The sequence below is a fragment of the Pelmatolapia mariae genome, linkage group LG6, assembly GCF_036321145.2.
Source record: "Pelmatolapia mariae isolate MD_Pm_ZW linkage group LG6, Pm_UMD_F_2, whole genome shotgun sequence".
In the NCBI taxonomy this organism is placed as follows: domain Eukaryota; kingdom Metazoa; phylum Chordata; class Actinopteri; order Cichliformes; family Cichlidae; genus Pelmatolapia; species Pelmatolapia mariae.
In genome coordinates this window covers 15,377,360-15,396,691 of record NC_086232.1, presented here as the reverse complement: position 1 = coordinate 15,396,691, position 19,332 = coordinate 15,377,360, and the positions used below count along the sequence as shown (strand labels likewise).

The following is a 19,332-nucleotide window of genomic DNA, read 5'->3' as shown; positions in this document are numbered from 1 at the left end:
GACCATTCTTAGACATGTGCTTGCAAACGTCTTTCCAGAAACTGGTAAAAACCAAAATCCAGCTTAAATCTGAATTGAAATACCTTAAAATAACAAATGTCCTGTCATATACCCTTTTAAAAAATCCCAAATAGCAAAGTAAAGTGTAACATCAGAGGCTGATTGAATATCCAAGATCAATATGGTAGATGTACAGGGGTAAAAAAAAAAAAAGCTGTATTATATATAAATTCTAACAGCCTGTGCAAGACGAATAGAAACTGAAGCACAGTAGGAGATAAAGTTCTTTGGTTTTATCTAAGAGAACTGCTTTAGTATTTGGATGTCTGTCTTGAACTTCACTAAACACTAAAAACTGTTGCTTTTTTTCACTCTTTGTTAGAATAACTACATAATTAACCTTGAACATAAGAGGTCAGCCTTTATTTCCATAGAGCTTAATAGGTCAGTATTGCTGCTGTGGCCTTCAGATGGTGTGAGTTTTGTGACTGTTAACAAGAGGTTAAAATGAAAAAGTAAGGAGCACAAAGTGCTAAAAGCAGCTATTGACAGTTACAGGAGTATTTGATGTTTTATGCTCTCATTTCTTTATCTTCAGCTTGACCTTCAGATGTATTTATAATGCTTCCCCCCCCCCCCCCAATGATTGATGTTAGTCACACACTTCAGACATTGCGGACTCTAGCATGCTGGCTTTGAACATCATTTTGCACCTAAAACTATCCTAGTAGGTAATGATAGTTCATGAGCATCTGCAAAGTAATGAGGCTGAACTGCTCAGTATGACATGTCACATAACTTAGGGTTGCACGAAAAAGTAATTAATGATTAAGTAATGAGCAATGAATGAGGAGTTAGTAGTCTGTACCACTTAGCGGCTGGATCAGAGTCAATCAGGAGGAGCCACTCATGGAGAAAATCTTTTCCTCGGTGTCACAGAGCTAAATTATGAACTAATTATTCATTAATAAAGTATCTCCTCTGTTCACTGGTGTTTTATCATAATGTTCTAAACTGTACATTCTTCAGTTCGGAATTACGGGAGAATTGCTCGTTAATATTCCTTTAATTATCAAATCATTAGTGAATCGTTTCTCAGAACTACTCTGCATGTTTATGTGTTTCTGCAACTTTCACTTCTGGCCTGGCCTGAATATTTGTTTACAAGAACCTGAGGCAAAAACGTTTTTTAGCATCACTGGGCGACAAATCCATAAAAATCTTTCAGCATATTCTAATTAAAGCCATCTGGGAGGGAGTCGGACTCTCGCATGTCCTCTGGGCCCCTCTGTTTTCAGGCTTCAGGAGAATCCAGCCCGTGATGAGAAACTTTGGCCATTGGCGTTTTTTTAGGTAGTTGAGCACAAAGTGAGGATGAGCGTTAACGTTAAAGCGGCGTATGACTGAATGCTCTCACTAACTGCCTAAAGAAGGCAGTGTTAAATAATCTTTTGGCTTTTGATCCAGTCAGTAGTCTACCTCCCCACATCCTGTTGTCTTTTTAATATTCTTGCATATATTTTTTAAAACAGTTTGTCTTTTAAGGTCTGCTCTGCACCATTGAAAGAGCATCTGCTGCCACATTAGATTTATTTTGAAGCATTATTGCTGGTATAGAGTAAAAAAATGGTGCCATTGATCAGAACATAATATGAAATGACAAGCATAAAACACATATCCAGTAGCAAATGTGAGCCGTAGCTGGCTTTGATTCATTGTGAGAATACGCAGAAGTATCTCTGTTTCCCTGACGGAGTCTCTTTAGTGCGTCACCCTTCACCATATTTTAACCTCCAGCAATGCAGCACAACATTTAAAGGAGACAAGAATTAAAGTGTCAAACAAGACAAAAATAAGCTAATCTATTCAGCAGCTTTGCACCCAGTCGTGTGATACCTGGTTTCTCTCTTTGGATTTCCGCTGCTTTCTGTTTAATAGCGCTCCTTTTCACTCCTGGCCGATCAAGTTGGAATGGGGCCACGCTCAACATCCCAGTAACACCATTAAATTTAAGCGCAAGCATGTATTTAAAGAGAAAGCCAGCAGGCATTAAACTGTGGAGAATGACACAGATAGAAACTTTTCCTAATTCCCACTGCAAAGGGACTCTCAAAATGCCCCCCGTCACTCTCTCTCCTCCTCCTCCTCCTTCACTCACACATTTCCTGCAGAAGATGTCCTCCCTTTTTCTTTCCCCCCCCCACTTTTTTCATAGCAACGAGGGACACGGAAACTGTGTCACACTGTGTTAAGTTTGGGATTTCATTTGTTCACTTGCAGCGCATGTATGCATGAGTGTTTCATAGATGTGTTGTTGTGCACGAGCGCGTTGGATGGGGGTAACAAACAGTAATGTATACTGCATTTAATCTCCTGTGTGAGGTTGATGTCCTCACGATGAACCTGCTCCGTGAAATATTTACTTTTAATGGCTGGACGGGAATTAAGGCAGTTCACGGGAAGTTTCTGCCATCGAGGGAAAGTGTTTCAGTGTGCGTTTGTGTGTTTTATTTGCAATCAAACAGTGATTGAGTGGCTCTGTTCAGTACTGTACGGGTGTGCGGCTTGTTTGTATAGCGTGAGTTCATGGATGTGTATTAATGTGCACCATCAATTTCAGTCAAAAGCTGTGGCGTAGTTGTGGATTATATATATTCTCCATTTCCAGACAGCTACCCTAATGCCCATCTCATTCACACAAGGCCCATTAGCCTATAAGAGTGTGTGTGTGTGTGTGTGTGTGTGTGTGTGTGTGTGTGTGTGTGTGTACGGGTTCGTACTATCCTGGTGGGGACCAAAATCTGACTTTTACTATCCTGGTGGGGACTTTCTGCACCGTGGGGACCAAAATCCAGGTCCCCTCGGGGTTGAAAGCAATTTTCACACTCAAAATGCAGTTTTACTGTCAGGGTTACAATTAGGTTATGGTTAGGTTTAGGGTAAGGGTTAGGGTTAGGCATTCATTTTTAATGGTTAGGGTTAGGGTAAGGGGCTAGGGAAAGCATTATGTCAATGGGATGTCCCCACGAGGATAGCAAACCAGACGTGTGTGTGTGTGTGTGTGTGTGAAGGTGTGTGTCCCTACAGCACCTGGTGTCTGACAGTGCCTAACCTAATGGAAGTAAAGCACAGCTGTAAAACCACTGGCCTGTGCTATATATCCGCCTGTGCAAGTCTCTAGCTAACAGCTTTCACACCCCTGCTTTCACACAAACACACACGCTTATAGATGTGAACACACATTTATCGACGCATACTGATTCACAGACACACAAATACAGACAGCCATACCACAGCTAATGGTTTGATAGCTTATAGAGAATCATTCAGCGAGAGATTGTGGGGCACGGAGGGGAAAGGGAGGAAGTGGGAGGCTAGAGGGGGATGGTAATGTAAATCTCCAGACATAATCCACGGAAGGGGAAAAGACCATCGGATGTAGCAGTCTGTCTTAAGCTGGGAGAAATTTGTTTGGAGTGTTTGTATGTGCGTGTGTGAACACATATGGCTCTGATTATGTTTGCTGAGCTGCTTACTGTAAAGCCAGAGGCTGACCAGCTCAGCCCTGTGTGCTTTACTAGCCGCGAGAGAGCCGGGAGCTTTAATCACGGGGGTGGGGTGGGGGTGATTGGAGACTAGAGGAGGGAAGGAGATGAGTAAAAGATAGAAGGACAGAATAATTGAGGCCAAAGGACATGATGGATGAAAGGTGAGAGTTTGCAGATGGGAAGAAAAAAACAGAGAAGTAGTTCAAAATGTCAAAGTAAAGATGGGAAAAAGGTTTGGAGAGACAGAAGAGGGCAAAGGGAGAGAGGGATCACAGTGGCTCGCTGGAAATAAAAAGACAAGCTCTTTGCTCATTCTCTAGTAATAGTGATTTAAGTATCTTTTGCTGTCACACTGTGTAGCTCGTCTGCTCGGGGGATTGTGGTTGGGTTGAGGGTGAAATAGACGCTATCCAGACGAGTGTTTGAATACAAATTCAACTAAAGTAGGAAGATCTGAAAGTTAAAATGGGAGGAATAAAACAGAATATAAACAACCGGACTGCAAGACGCAGGCAGAAAATGCATGTTTGTTTCTTTAAGTTGCTGAACAAAAACAAAACAAAACAAAAAACACGACAGCAACTCAACTTGTATGGAGTTCATGAAAACTGTGTTTTAAGCACCCAGTCTCAGCTCAATCATTCCCAGGAGAAATCCTCTGGTGCGCTGGAAGTGATGCGTTAAGCGTTCCCAGCAGCAGCAGCAGCGCTGGCTGTTTTTAAATGAACAATATAGCAAGAGATGAAAAACAAATGTATTAAAGGAAATTGGAAGATACACCAGGAGACAAGCAATGAGAAAGCTGAGTGCAGAATTCAATAAGAATTCATCAGAGCTGCTTAAACTGCGAGATGATTTTCTGGAATAAGTTGCAGCTCCGTCCCGTGTATCTCCACTGACAAACACCGTCACTGATTTGGAGGCACACTGACCCCCCGACTAGAAAAGATGAAGATATTTAGCAAACAGTGTTACTAAAAAAAATTAATTTTTAGCCTGCTCACCTAATAAAGTGTTCCTCTGCAGACTGTATGATAAGTGATTGCTTGGACGCCCCGTGATAACGATAAACGCTGCGCCTACACTTCTACGGCGACACTGATATTCTCATTACGCGATGTCTAATAAACTCGATTCATAATAATTTTTCTGTGTCCCTCTCTCTCTTTCTCTCTGTCTGTGTGCGTTAGGCTCATGCTAAGAGAGGAGGCACCCAGCGCTCCTCCGAAAAATATTGTGGCCAGTGGGCGCACAAACCAGTCCATAATGGTCCAGTGGCAGCCTCCACCAGAGCCCCAGCTTAATGGCGTCCTCAGAGGATATGTACTCAGGTAAACACACACAGAAACATGCGCGTGTTTGGGTGTTGTTGTGCAATGTAGGGATAGTGAAAGTAACAGAAAGAACTGGTACACTGCACATGTGACTTAGCGAGTGGGCCTGTACATTTGTTCCCTTCTTGGGTGCAGCAAAAAGTGTCACTGGGATTTCTGCAAAACTTTGTGGTCCTGTTAGTTTGGTGAAGTTTGTGCATGAACTGCTGACTCGTTAGGGCTTCTCTCTGTCAGAACTTGCATTATTTGTGCTGCTAAATAATCCTTGTTTCCTACCAGCTTCATTTAAAAGAAAATAAACTTTGTAAAAGCACAGATTTTAGGGATTCTCTGAACTTTGTTTTTACTTGCATTTTACTCAGCATCTTGTTTTTGTCTATTTATTTTTGCAAGTAAAGGAGAAAGACATTTAATTTCCATGAACACACAAGGACAGACGTAAACCCCCGACTTTAAGATATTTTTATCTCATCTAGCTGAAGGACCGATGATGGCAAAGTGTCCGTCTGTCCATAATTTAATTACTGCTCCTCCTACAGAATTGGTCAGGATTTCATCAAACATACACGTTTAATGGGGGTTTCACTCAAACTGTGTTCAAAAGTTCAAGGTCACATTTTTCATTTTATACTCCTCCTGGAGATTTTAGTGAAAATTTGCACACAATGATTGCTTAATGAGTCATCAACAAAACTGTGCTCAAGGTCAAGGTCACATTTGTCGTTGTACAGAAAATAACTGTAGTCCGGATGAGCTGCTGCGTCACAAACATTCTGGTTACATTGTGTTCTAGATGAGGCCTTTTTTTATCTCTCTCAGAAGAGGACAACAGTGGTTGCTGTAGTATAAGGTCATAAAAACTTTAACATGAAAATGTGAAGTATTTTCATAGCATGTTCATGATTGTCTGTTTTTGCTCATTCACAATACAATGGCTCTCTTTCGCCCAAATAATGGCTGCTTCATGCTTCTTACTGATAATAAGCAAAATAATGCTGAACAAGTTGAATAGCTTATATATAAACCCCAGAAAATTCTTTGCTAAACTTTTGTTCAGCTAGTTTCACTTTAACATTGAGCATTTTCTAAGTGGTGCTCAGCGCAGAGCCAAATGGGTGGAACTTGACCTCATCCAGCTCCATCCTTCTGTACCTACATGCACCACCGTCCTCATTAATGCAAGTCTGGACCTACTCAGGCTCCACTCACTGGCTATTAGCATTAATGCAAGCCCTTTGTCACACAGTACTTTAACCTAATGGAGAAAAGCTGTTGACATATTAAGGTCGGTCACTTCCATGGGACTGTAGACGCTGGCATGGCTAAGGTGACTTTTTTTCTAGTATTTTTCACAATACCACTAAATTGCACCCTGCTGAACACACTCTGTGAGCATGTTTTGCTCATAGGAGAGGGGGTTCGTTTAGAGCTCTGCGCCTGAAAGCTTTGGCTGAAGTCAGGTGAAGTGGGAAAGTCAGGTTATTCTGCAGCTTTCAATTTCACTTGGAGCTGGACAAAATCAGTCAGGTACCTCTTTTCTATGGGATTTCTGCCACTAGTTAATCATTAGTGATACTTGTAGATGTATAGTGTGTTGTGCTTAAGTCAAGAACTAATACCTATTCCTTTCTGTCATTGTTTGTTTGTGTGAGTGTGTCTGATAGACAGACACAGGAGAGTTGTCTTTACAGACACACCTGCCGCCCTTGGTCCTCCATCCTTCCTTTTTGATGTTTACCCAAAGTGTGATACAAAGTGTGTGTAATCAAGCCGTCATCAGCTGCCTAAAACAAATTTGCATGTAATTGCAGTAGAAGTTATCTAGTCTTTATCCTCCTTCACTGTGTTATCTGCATCCACTTCAGAAAATCAGTAGAAATGGAATCGCACACGTACGTTCCCACTATATCATTTCCGCTTTATAGGACAGAGCTCCCACCTCCTTCCCTCCCATTTGGATCTCCTTCCTCCTTGTTGTGTCAGCTGGCAGATCCTCACTCTCTTTCTCCTTGTTTCCAACATCATTCCCTCCCCCTCTTTCTCCTCCTCCTTCTCTCCCAGTGTGAGTGTCATTGTATCAGGTGGAGAGAGAGGGTCTATCTCCTCTCCACAGCAAAGATCCCCCGTCGGCCTCCAGCGCCCCCTCACTTTGTGTCTGTGTATTTGTGTATATGAGCATGTTACGTGTGTGTATACAGCATGTATTTGTGACAGAGCGCTGACTCAGCCAGTGAATCGTAGGAATATCCTGTTACAGTGAATAGGCTTCATATTAAAATGCTGACATGGGGATTATTACTCCATTCAGCTCCATCAGATATGTACAGTACCAAAGTGGTATTACACCTCCCTGTCTGGTTGGGTCATATATCCTTTTAAGTGGACGTTTATATCACATATACTAAAGCAAAGGCCTTGGAGGTGCACTATATAGGGATGTCTACCCAACATTGGAGAATTTTAATCTTTAAGAAGCTGTAGAAGGACTTCACATTAACAGAAAATTGTTAATCATAGTTTACGTTTAAATTTACACTAAATAGCTTATTTCCATTTATTTGAACATGCGTATCAGAAAGTCCAGTATTAGAGATGGAAAATCACCAGATACCCCATGATACATGTTACAGTATTATCCCACTACTTAAATCATGATACAACATTATTGAAATTTGAAACTTAACATTTATTGTACTTAATAATAATCAGTTTTCCAACTGCAAATAATATCCCCACAGTTAAAAATGATCACTGTTTTACCAAATGAAATAAAGTTCTCTCACTTCATTTGTTTTTTTGTTGTTTTATAAATTTTGGTTACAAAATGGGATTCGGAAGCAAACCAACGCTGTCGTTAAAACATGTCTTAAATGTTCAGATAAGACAGTCTGCAGTCAGTATGTGGCTGAATGGGGTCAAGGTGGAAATTGCATGCCATCTCTTTGTGATAATACGGTGATTAACTGTATACATCCGCAGAAACTCTAAAATCTGTTGCTGTCTACATTCACAAAAATTCCCATTAACTAGCAGGCTTTCTTTGTATAGGAGTATAATCAGAAGACAACCAGTCGAGTTCAGTCTCCTATTGCAAATCATGCCACATGCCACCGATGAGTTACGCTAACTCATCAAACACAATCAAAAGTTGTCTCTGCCTCTATCTGCATGCAGAAACTACCCGAATGTGAAAAGGAGTCAGTGCAGTGACTGGATAACCATGATCTTCTGTGGTTTGGTTTTTTTTTCCTAAGTCATACGGAAGTTGCTGTCCTGTTTTTACTCTAGTGTGACGCAGCTATATTGGGTTGAGCTGGTTTGGGAGGTAGCTAACTGTGACCAGTGTTTGTTGGTTTTCTCTGGATGGTAAACTTTTGAGATTTCTTGAAAATATTTCATTATATCATAAATAAGTAATAATGTAAAATATTAATCTGAAGTATTATCTGGTTGAAGATTATGTTTTTTGTTCTACATTTGATGTTTTTACATTAATCTATTGCATGCTTTACTCCCTGTGTGGTCACACTTACTGGGACAGGAATGTACTGTATAGCCTTTTTGTGTGAGTTTGACTCATACCATTTACTTTACTTTCCTAACTTGTTTTCTGCAAAACAACATATTGAAATGTGTGCGTGCGTCTGTGTGTGTATGTGTGTAGGTACCGTCTGGCAGGGCTGCCAGGAGACTACCAAGAGAAGAACATCAGCAGCCCAGAGACCAACTACTGTCTGCTGAAAGATCTCATCATCTGGACGCAGTACCAGATCCAGGTGGCCGCCTACACAGGAGCAGGCCTGGGTATCTACAGCAGTCCTGTCACTGAGTACACACTGCAGGGAGGTAAGTATGCACACACTTTTATTTCTCAAAGCAAATATACCAAGTCGTTCTGAGAGGTTTTTAATCACTGCTCCATATGCACGCTGCTAAATATAAAATACTGTGACACTGTTGAGTTAGTAACCCAAGAAGAACTCTTCCTTGGTCCGTGAATCTTTAAATACGGGCCGGAAAAGACTTCACATCAGAGCAATCATACGTTATGAGCGTTGACTTATGAGCTAACTTTATGTATTATGTAATACAGGGGACAACGAGGGATTCGCATGTTCACTTTCTATGTGAATTAAATGCAACGCCTGCAAATGAAGTGTTAAGGAAGCTATTCCTGAGAGACTGACTGTTGAAACTTGACGTGCAAACATGAGCATTATCTGACCAAAGCTGAATAAATCATGCATTGTAATATGGCATTAAACAAACAACATATTAGCATATAAACAGTATCCAAAATACAACAGAGTGAATCCAACGAAGCCTTAAATGTTCAGTTTGTTTTCACAATAACACAACTATAGAGATAAAAAAGAACTATAGTTTTATAGCTAAGCTGACAGTAAAGGTCCATTTGCATTTTGCAGTTTCCCTCGTATTGTGGCATTGAGTATATATACTTACATATATCCTCATCTGTTTAATGTTTTTGGGTGGGGATCAGACGACTGAGATCAGTTACAAGCACCCGCAACGAGGTTTCTCCATAACCTGACAAGCTTCACTCTCACTTAGAGAGGTGTCATTTGATGCAGTTCAGACTTGTTGTGCCTGAGGCATTTCCTCGCAGGCATACCAGCTTCACTCGACTGGGAGGAGACCCTAGGGGCGACCCAGGACATGCTGGAGGGACTACATCTCCCATCTGGCCAACAAGCACATTGAGATGAACTGGAGGAAATTCATGGGGAAAGAGTTTCTGTATTGCTCTATAAATATAAAACATGGCATATAATACGTTTAATAAACATGGCTGGAAAGAGCAACACGCTTTGAAGTTTCTCAACATAAATAAAGGAAGAGTATGAAATGAGGAAGAATGTAAGTGAAGACTGTAAAGTGAGATTAGAGGAAGTGGTTGTCGGGGTAAATCTCCTTTAAACGCGTGTTCGTCTTTTCCTGGCTTTTATTTCAACAGTATATTATCTGTATTAAACATGGGCCAAACACACACACACACATGCACGCTCGCACATAAAACTCAGAGTCATTATTACAAGAGTTCGGGACAGGTTTATAGACTCAGGAAAGGGAGTTAGGCTCATTAATTATTCTAATGTGGTTTAATGGGAGTGGCTGCGATGGATTGGACATTTTCTCTCTTTCAGTGTCTCTGAAAGGATGAAGCTAAACTCTGTGTTAGACTCTGATAACATTGCTCTTCTCCCGCTCTCTCACAAGCAGCCTTACACGCATACTAAGATTCACCCAAAGGGAAGAGTTTAGTGTTTTATCTGGAGCTGTGAGCTGCAAGGGGTTAGAAGCCAGTCCCCAGGAGCACAATCAGCATGGCAGGGAGGGAGAGAGCATCTTTAACATCAATTAATCTTCTGTCTCCCTCAAACTTTTCTCATTCTTTGTTCCCCCTCCTTGCAACATCACCAGCGACACCATTTTTCACTAGTTTTTGTTTTGGTCTCTTTCCACCCACTTTGTGTTTGTGCGTGTGTGCAAGCGCGCGTGCGTGTGGGTGCGCGTGTTTCATCTGGCCACTTCAGCTCAAATGTAAAATGTAAAGGGCATTCCCATCATGCAACAGTACATTATCACTCTGTGGCTCTCTAGCATCAGCATAAACCCCTTACTGTGTAATCACCATAACATGTGCCCACAGACACTCGCGCACACGCACACACATCTGCACTCACGAACACGCGCGCACGCTCGCAAGCACACACATCTCACTGTCACCCCTTTTTCTCTCTGTTCTTGGCTTTGATGTTTATTCACTCTACTCCCCACCCTCCATCTAAATGACCAACTGTTTTAATAGAGTTCACATAACATAGATAAATAAATAAATAAATAAATAAAGATCTACGTGCAGAGAACCATTCACACACGGACACAAAAGAAAGGGGAAAGAAGAAAAAATAAACAGCACAGGCGGTGTTGGGTGATGCAAAATGCATTCAGCTTGTGAGAACCAAACATGTTTGGCGCTTGTTTGCAGTATTTACCTCCTGCCAGCCTTCTTTTTTCCATCTTGAACAAATAAGCTACATTTCATATGAAAAACTGCTGCTGTATACACAGTATTTTCCACAGCTTCTATCTTATCGCGTTGCACTCTTTATTCTCCGACTCACTCTTAGGCGGCTGATGAATGTCTCGACCGAGCTCGTGCGTGTTTCAGATTCTGTCATTTGAAATCGTCACCATCTTGCTTTCATTTGAATGCACTGAACATTTTTAAACTTGTATTCAAACTTAAACACAGATGGATCAAATTTATTTAACATTGTCAGCAACATGGACGGTTGCAGGCTTTTTTTCTGCTCTTTAAGAGATAAATAATACATAGTAATGTGACAAATAAATGCTATAAATACTTCATGGATGAACGCATATGTATACGTAAGATAAATGTGAGCTCGAGTGATTTAACACCCGTCACTGCTGCTTCTTTTTGCTGAACACAGTGCTGGTGCAGAGCCTTTTAAGACCTAGTCCTCATTTCGACAGGTTCAGATAGATTATTTCATAACCTTGCTAGCAGAAGTTGGGGTCGTTTCAAGGGAAAGAAAACCATGCCAGTTAGAATCTGTAGGCTGCAAATCACTGGAGAAGTTCCCACAGTCACTGACGTGGTTCTGACTTTGGGCCCAGCAATTTTGCGGTGCCGTGCTGGTGTCAGCTTTTTGGCACCAGCGTCAGTCTTTTTTTGGTGGAAATGCATTCAACCAGTTCTAGTTTGGGAACTGCATCAGTGGAGAAGGGGTAAAGGGGACTGCTGCCGTGGCTCTGAAGGCAGATTTCCAAAGCTTTAAAAAATTGCCCTATTGATGTTATGTCATCAAGGCTTAACACACTTAACAAAAAGTTCAATCTTTGTGGCCTGAAAGAAAGAACCACTTAAAAAAGAGAGGGAAGAGTTCTTCAAATTAAAGGTGTTTTGTGACACTCAGTCGTAGGAGGGCCTTTTGTCTGTTAAATATTAATATAGATCAAGCATCTTGTTTCCTTAATCAACTCAGTTCTGTTTTTAATCAGTAAATCATGCCGTAATGGGCAGTTTATGGCTGAAAGGGCTGCTAGGTTAGTACAATGGGTGTTACGTTGATACTGTGAGCTAGCAAATCCAGTGAGTCATCCTTTTTCACAGTCAGCCAGTAATGCATCAACACCCTAATCTCATTCAGTCAATCCTATAAGGTAACAACAATCAGGGAACCCCATCAGCTCTGGGGAACATTGGCCCATTTTTCGTGGCTTTTCTTGTAGCCAGCAGATATCCAGGCCAACACTTCCTGTGTGTTTGCCAGTCGTTGTTTACTAATGCAGATGCATTTAAAGGGGGAATAAAAAGAAAATCATCACATGCGTCATGGTCCCCAAAATCTTGTCACTTGCCTACAGAGTTGACATGTTCATATAGAGATTAATAAGGTACTAATATGCAAAATACAATAGATTAGTGGAGCTTTTCAGACAATACGTTCATTTTAAGCAAAGAACAAAGGGATAGGTTTGCCATTTAATTTTGCAAGCTTAGCAGTTATTTCTTTTAATTAAATGAGCAGAGCCTCCACATAAATCATTGAACTGTGGTGCTGGTTCATATTTTTACAACTACCACTTATTTAAAAAGAAAAAGCAAAACAAAAAAGAACAGTTCTGCAGCTTGGGCCTACAAGTCTTAATATTGTTTTTTTCACTATATAAAAACACAACCTTCCTCTTGGTGAACCTGTTGCAGTTAAGCATCCTTGTTTTTGTCTCTGCCTTCAGTTCCCACAGCACCTCCGCAGGAAGTCCAAGTTGTTGCTATAAATTCAACTACTATCCAATTCACTTGGAACCCTCCACCTCAGCAATTCATTAATGGCATCAACCAGGGATACAAGGTAAGTCTCTGAATATGCTTCACTGCTTATTCTTTTTTTTTACATTTTAAGTCAGTTTTTGATGTGTAGACAAATTTCTTTAAAATGAAATATTTCATAAAATATTTGAAGGACCAAATACCTCTTTTAAATGTCCAATGTCATCCTCTATCTTTACGTTTTGTTTCTACACAAACTGAAGTTTGCCCATGACTGACTTTGACCTGACTCTCAAAAACAGAATGAAGAAAAACAGATTACTCAATATTTTATTCACTATTTTAATAATTGAAGTTTGGAAAAAAATGGAGTTCAGCTCAGAGGTCATGTCCTTCTCTCTGCTCCTGTGTTCTTGTTTACTCCAAGTCGTAATCCAAGTCAAGCACGGGGTCGATTCCAAGAAGAAGAAAATTATTGATGGAGCAAAAAAGAAAAGAAGGGATTAAAAAAGGGGAAATATTAGTGGATGCCAAGAAAATATGGAGAGAGAGAAGATCATAATAATAATGGTAATAAAGAAGCAGGGGAATGGGGACGTGTGAGAGAAAACGACTGAATATCGTGAGGGATCTTTATGTATTTCTGGTCGGCGATTTATTCTTCACTTCATTGTGGCAGCCAACCCCTAAGGAACTGATTAAGATGACAAAGAAAACACATCATTGTAGCTTTGCGTCACTGGCTCTGTGTTAGAGTGGGAATATTGGTTGATAAATACTATATGGCTTTCCATCTTTTTGATGTGACTCTCTGATGTTGCCACTGCAGCCTGTGAGTGCTGCTGTGCACGTGGGTGTGCATCTTTGGGTGTGTTGTGCTGCTTAGAGGGACAGTTGATAATGATATTAATTAAAAGAGGATATGAAGCAAAGCCTCATCTCATTTCACCCCACCCTAACCCCCACAGATCACTGACTATATACAATGCCCTTAATAATGTAGCTCAAAACTCTCGGCCAGATAAAGAACCAGACACTTCTAATGAGTTTCATGTCTTTTATTTACTTGTCCTTGAAAGTATCTTCACTCATTCCTTCCTGTCTGTCAAACACGTCATCTCTATAGGGCAAAAATATGCGTTTCCATTGCAGCCCACTTCTAAATACACACATTTACACACACACACACACACACACATTATCAACAGAAAACCCAATCATCCCAGCACCCTTTGAAAGTGAGCTCGAGGATGCCACATCAGCACTCTTACTCCACTGCACTGTACTGTGCAGATAATACAGTAGAATTATAATTGAAAACATAGAAAATGCTGTTTTACTGTGACACACTGGGTGCAGTGGTGCACCCTTTAGGAGGAAAAGCAAAGCTTTTTTGAGCTGGTTTCCTGTTGCAGCTAGATGTGATACAATGTGCACAGCAGATCCTTTACTGTAGTAATCCGAAAGATTTCTTTTTCACTTAATTCGTTTAGATCCACGGAGCTATAGAGGTGAGTTTTTGGAAAGCTTGTCCCCCTGTGCTGTTTTAAGTGAAACATGTAAGTAAGTAATATCAAGAGGATGTGCTGCTATAATCCACAACACCCCAAAAACCAGCATAGTTAACAAGCATGAGACATTTTATCTGAATAAATAGCAGATGTGCAGTTGTTGCACAGTAGTAACAGAGTAGAGAAAATTGTATCGATGCTGGTAGCACGATGTGACATTAGACACAAGCATGTTGTCCAATTAACAGTGTAGCTATAAGAGAAAATACTGTAACCTAAAAAAAAAAGCCTTGAACCTTTGAGGCAGCACATCGCAGAGCTCACAAAGAAAACAGAGCAGCGAGGCATTGTGCATGCAGGTCAGAGTTTTTTCAGTCATCAAATGCTGACATATAGAGCCTATTTTGCCAAAGAATCACACCGGCCTCAATGGCATGTTGACGTTCAGAGCCATACTTAGCAGTCATTATTACTGCACATATCTGAAAATGTGGTCTTCATCTTGATTTCAGTTGTATACCTTTGACATTTTGTGACTCAGTTGTGGACGGTTTTGTACTACCACACTGACAAACTCACACAGCCAAGTAAAAAAAGAAAAGTCCAGAGAACAGCTAAGGACACCACCTTGTGCAGCATTGTTTTCTCTATGACTTTATTGGCCTCTGACATTGTTGTGCAGAAGTTTGGTCCACTCTTCTTTACAGCGTTGCCTCAGTCCATTGAGGTTTGTGGGTATTCATTTATGGACAGCTCTCTGGACTTTGACTGGGCCATTGCAACACCTTGGTTCTTTACTTTTCAGCCTTTCTGTTGCAGATTTGTGAAGCTGTAGCTGTCAGACAGATGGACTCAAATTGACTGTAGAATACTTTGGTATACAGAGGAGTTGATGGACTCAGTGACTGCAAGGTGCTCAGGTCCTGTGACTGCAGAATAATCCCAAATCATGACTGAGGTGTTTGTGCTGATATGCTGTGGGGGTTTTTTGGTTTATTTTTCCCAATTATGGCATCGTGCCAAACATCTCCACTTTGGTTTCATCTGTACAAAGCACAGTTCAGATGCAACTTTGCATTCAGATTCAGTTCTGTCCACATTTTAGCCAGTTATTTATTTTTTCATTAGGGTCTATCAATATGGGCACCCCATCATAGTGTTGCCCGTGGCTTATCTCTCATTATGAATATGTGAGTGTTTGCTTTTCACTGTTTGTTTTTGTGGTTAAAGCAATAACGCAAGCCAGGCTGCAGTGGGTTCTGAATATAAATGAAGTCTCACTATAAAGATAAATTAACCTTTCATTAGGCATTTAGTTAGACTGATAATCAAACTTAGCGTATATCCTCAGATGCTGCTATGATTGACAACGGCCTGCTGGCAGGACTTTAGAAGTGCTACACTGATAAATAAAAAGTATGCTTGTTTGGAATGCAAATAACTTTTCTCGAGAATAAAACATGTTTATTGTTTAGTTGTTTGTCAGATTTGCCAGTAGCATTTGGCAGTTTTAAACTTTAATGACAAAAACTCTCGGGTATCATTCTAATTTGAAAAGATCCACTGTGTCCCATACTGTGGTACAAATAAGTTTTCTTTCATAAATGTGCTCGCAATAATGGATCCAGTAGCCTGGAGCTGCTGAGTCAAAATAAATGACAAAAATAATGGAAATATAACTCTGATGGACATTTCGGGTTCTGGGGTGACCTGCTGGACTTATGTTGGATTCATTGACTATTATTGCTGTCACTAATGACAATTTTTCTAATTTACCACAGCTGCTAGTGTGGCCAGAGCAGTCTCCGGAGGACGTTACTATAGTAACCATCACCCCAGACTACCCCAGTTCACGCCACACAGGGTTAGTTAGCGGCCTCAAGAAATTCACCTGGTACTATGGCTCTACCCTCTGCTTCACAACGCCTGGAGATGGTCCCCGTAGCCCACCCACTCTGGTGCAGACGCATGAGGACAGTGAGTATTCACACATCACAGACACACACACAGACACACACACACGAGCAACAGCGTGAATAAAGCCAGCAAACAACACAAAGAACTCCCCTGTGAATAATAATAAAAGTGCATTAGCTAGCTCTCCGTTCAGTCCAGCTGTTTTTATCAGTGTGATACACAGCTGTGTACACAATACCCAGCAAACACAATACACCTGTACTCAGTGCTTTCTTTCAGGCTCTTAGTTGCCTTTCACTCATTTTTAATTTCTTTGTTCTTAGTTTCCCCGGACGTCTCCCGGTTCCCTTTTATTTATTTATTTTTTTCTCTACGTTGTGTCTTTCTAAAGGGAATTGACTCATATGTTTTGAGGCTTAGTGGTATTTATAGCCCACTGTTCCATGGATAAACATAATAGCTGCAACTCCCAGCTACAAGTGCACATGCACACCATCACGCCATCAAATAAACACAATAGCCTATAGGCAGGCAGACGAGCAATTATTACCAACCAGTAATTATTGAGTGGGAAAAGGATATTAGTAGCCATATGTACCGTACACACATACACACACACATACACACATACACAGCAGTGGCCAGTTATTGATTGGCTGCTGGGCGTGTCGGCAGGGTTAACGGTGGGTGTAATTCTTGCTTGATGATAGCTTTTTGCATCCGCATGTGTGTGTGTTTGTGTGTGTGTGTGTGTGCACGAGTATGAGTGTATGAGAGTTATTGAATGTCTCAGATGAATAGCTTAATCGCTCTGCGGGGAGAAGGGGTTAGAGAGCGATTGATGAAATGAGAAATGGCAGGGTTGCACCCACCTGTGTGTGTGTATGTGTGTGTGTCTGTGTGTGTGTGTTGGTCAATGTGATTAGGAAGAGGCTTGTGAAGTCAGAGGCCATAGGTAATATGCTGTGTACGACAGAGATGTGTGCTTGTTTGCAATCAAAAATTGCCTGATTCACATCACTGTGCGTGTGTGTATGTGTGTTTTGTTTTTCAGCCCCTGGACGTGTTCGCCGTCTAAGCTTCACTGAAATCTTGGACACATCGCTCAGAGTCAGCTGGGCAGAACCTGAAGATAAGAACGGCATCATCACCGGTTAGATCTTTGCAATGTGACAGTAAAACTAAAGGAGCAAAACAAAACTGCAGATAGCCTCTAATAATTGCCACTCGTTGCCCTCCATCTTCCCTTTATAGTCAAGAAAGTCTCACTTTACCAGGTTATTCACATTTTTGATGAGATAAATAATCTTCTCAAATGACCAATTTAAGTGAATTTATAAAAGCATCCCCTCTCGGTATAGTTTCTTCAGTTTCCTCCACTTAGTCTCTTACTGTCCCCCATCTCTAAGAAGACGTTTGTGTGTAACTGATTCATCATCAGCTAATCCCTTCCCTCTGCAGCTTGTCTCCTCTTTTTGTCTCGAACATGCCCTCATCCCACGCCTCCCAATACCCGTGGTCTTGTTTGTGCGGCACATCGCAGAGCTCAAGGCACTTTCCCCCAGATTAATTTAGCCCTACTTCCTCCTTGGCTCTGTTAGTCAATGGGGAACACAACAAGCTGCTGTGAATTAAGCGATAACTCTACATTACACGTTTGTGTCTTTGTGTTGTTGTCCAACATTCATCCAGCACCTCCACCACAGGACCACAATCCGACAGCACAGGGAGCAGTGGCTTTCCAGTCAGCATACACACTCAGAGGAGTGAGAAAATGGGTATTCAATCAAGGTCACCTTGCACATTTACTCTTTTCTCCTCAACCTGCTTTTCATCCAGCACCTGGTGAGCAGGGAGACAGATGAGGGACCATTCACTCTCTCCAGGGCTTTACACACAAGTGGCCTCACTCACACACACATTTGAAGGTGGAGTGTGATGCATGACTGCAAAGATGCGATGGGACAGACAGGATTTTGACTGGAGTTACCCCTTCTGTACTCTCCCCTCCTTTATGGCTCTGCACCTCTCATTATTTGTACGCGTGCACGCTTCTGCTTGTGTGTGTACTTGTGTCTATATGCGCCTTTATTAACCCAGCGTGTGCGCTACACCCTGCAGGTTACATGCTGTGGTGGGAAGTGCCGAATGTGGAGTCAAGTCGAGAGGAACGCTCCTTGTCCAACTCCACCCTGCAGTACCAGCTGACCGGCCTCACCTCCACAACCGTGTACACAATACAAGTGGCTGCGCTCACTGCTGCAGGACGGGGCGTGGTCACATCCTCCACCATCTCCACCGGGGTCCCACCAGGTACAATAAATAAACGCACCGGTGCCTGTGACAGCGGATGTTAAAAACTGTTTTTCATGTGTGTGTATCTGGGGGTGTGTGTGTCTGTTTGTGTGTGTGGAGCCGAGTAAATATGAGTGATGAGCTGTTGCGATGCCATTGTCTTCCCTCAGGCTGATAAGTAGCTGTTACTGTGAATCCATGAATCATCACCCACACAGCGAGCACACACATCGACAAACACAGTCACACACAAGAGCCGGTCATTTACAGCATCTCAGAGAGTGCTTTAGTGTAAGCTGTAATTGTGTGTGTGTCTGTGTGTTTTGTGCGTTTGGACTTAGGCCAAGTTGCAATCATTATTAGCGCTGATTAACTGCAAATGGCAAAGTGGAAGAAATGCAGCAATGGAAGAGAGAGGGCAAGAGACAATCAAAGAGCAGGACTGAAGAAGGGGGAAAAAGAAGAAGATGGAGGAACATAATGAGGGAAGAACAGAAAACATGAGAAAATCCAATCTCCAAAGAGTCGAAGACCAAAGTGTCTCAGAAATGGACTCAGAGGCGGAAAGGAAAGTGTGGGAGAATGGAGAAAAAAAACACAGCTCATACAGCGGGATTTTTGTCCTAACATTTTCTGATTACTAATTTATGAATAAAAGAAGAAAAAGTGAAAGCAAGATGGATACAGACAGTTCAGATTTGGAGGTTATTCATTAATTCATGAAAGCAAAAGACTGAAGGAAAGACGAAGGGCTGAATATTAGGGGGGAAAAGGAACTAAAGAATGAGCAGCGAGAGAGGAAGAGAGAGATCCACAGAGTATAGATTCTTGTCTTGTTTATTTATTCATGTATTCATGGAGTTTTGTCATTCATCTGCGCGAGGCAGCTGATATCAACATTT

General features: G+C 41.5%; 1 protein-coding gene across 2 annotated transcripts in view; it reads left to right on the top strand.

Moving 5' to 3' along the window:
• LOC134629035 (protein sidekick-1-like) overlaps window positions 1-19,332 on the top strand; it is a 274,623-nt gene that overhangs the window by 201,481 nt on the left and 53,810 nt on the right. For both annotated transcript variants that reach the window (XM_063475922.1, XM_063475921.1), the window contains 6 exons: window positions 4,739-4,879; window positions 8,547-8,728; window positions 12,674-12,789; window positions 16,000-16,195; window positions 17,190-17,288; window positions 18,257-18,448. In XM_063475922.1, the coding sequence (XP_063331992.1) occupies window positions 4,739-4,879; window positions 8,547-8,728; window positions 12,674-12,789; window positions 16,000-16,195; window positions 17,190-17,288; window positions 18,257-18,448 (926 nt within the window). The remainder of the gene's footprint in view (window positions 1-4,738; window positions 4,880-8,546; window positions 8,729-12,673; window positions 12,790-15,999; window positions 16,196-17,189; window positions 17,289-18,256; window positions 18,449-19,332) is intronic.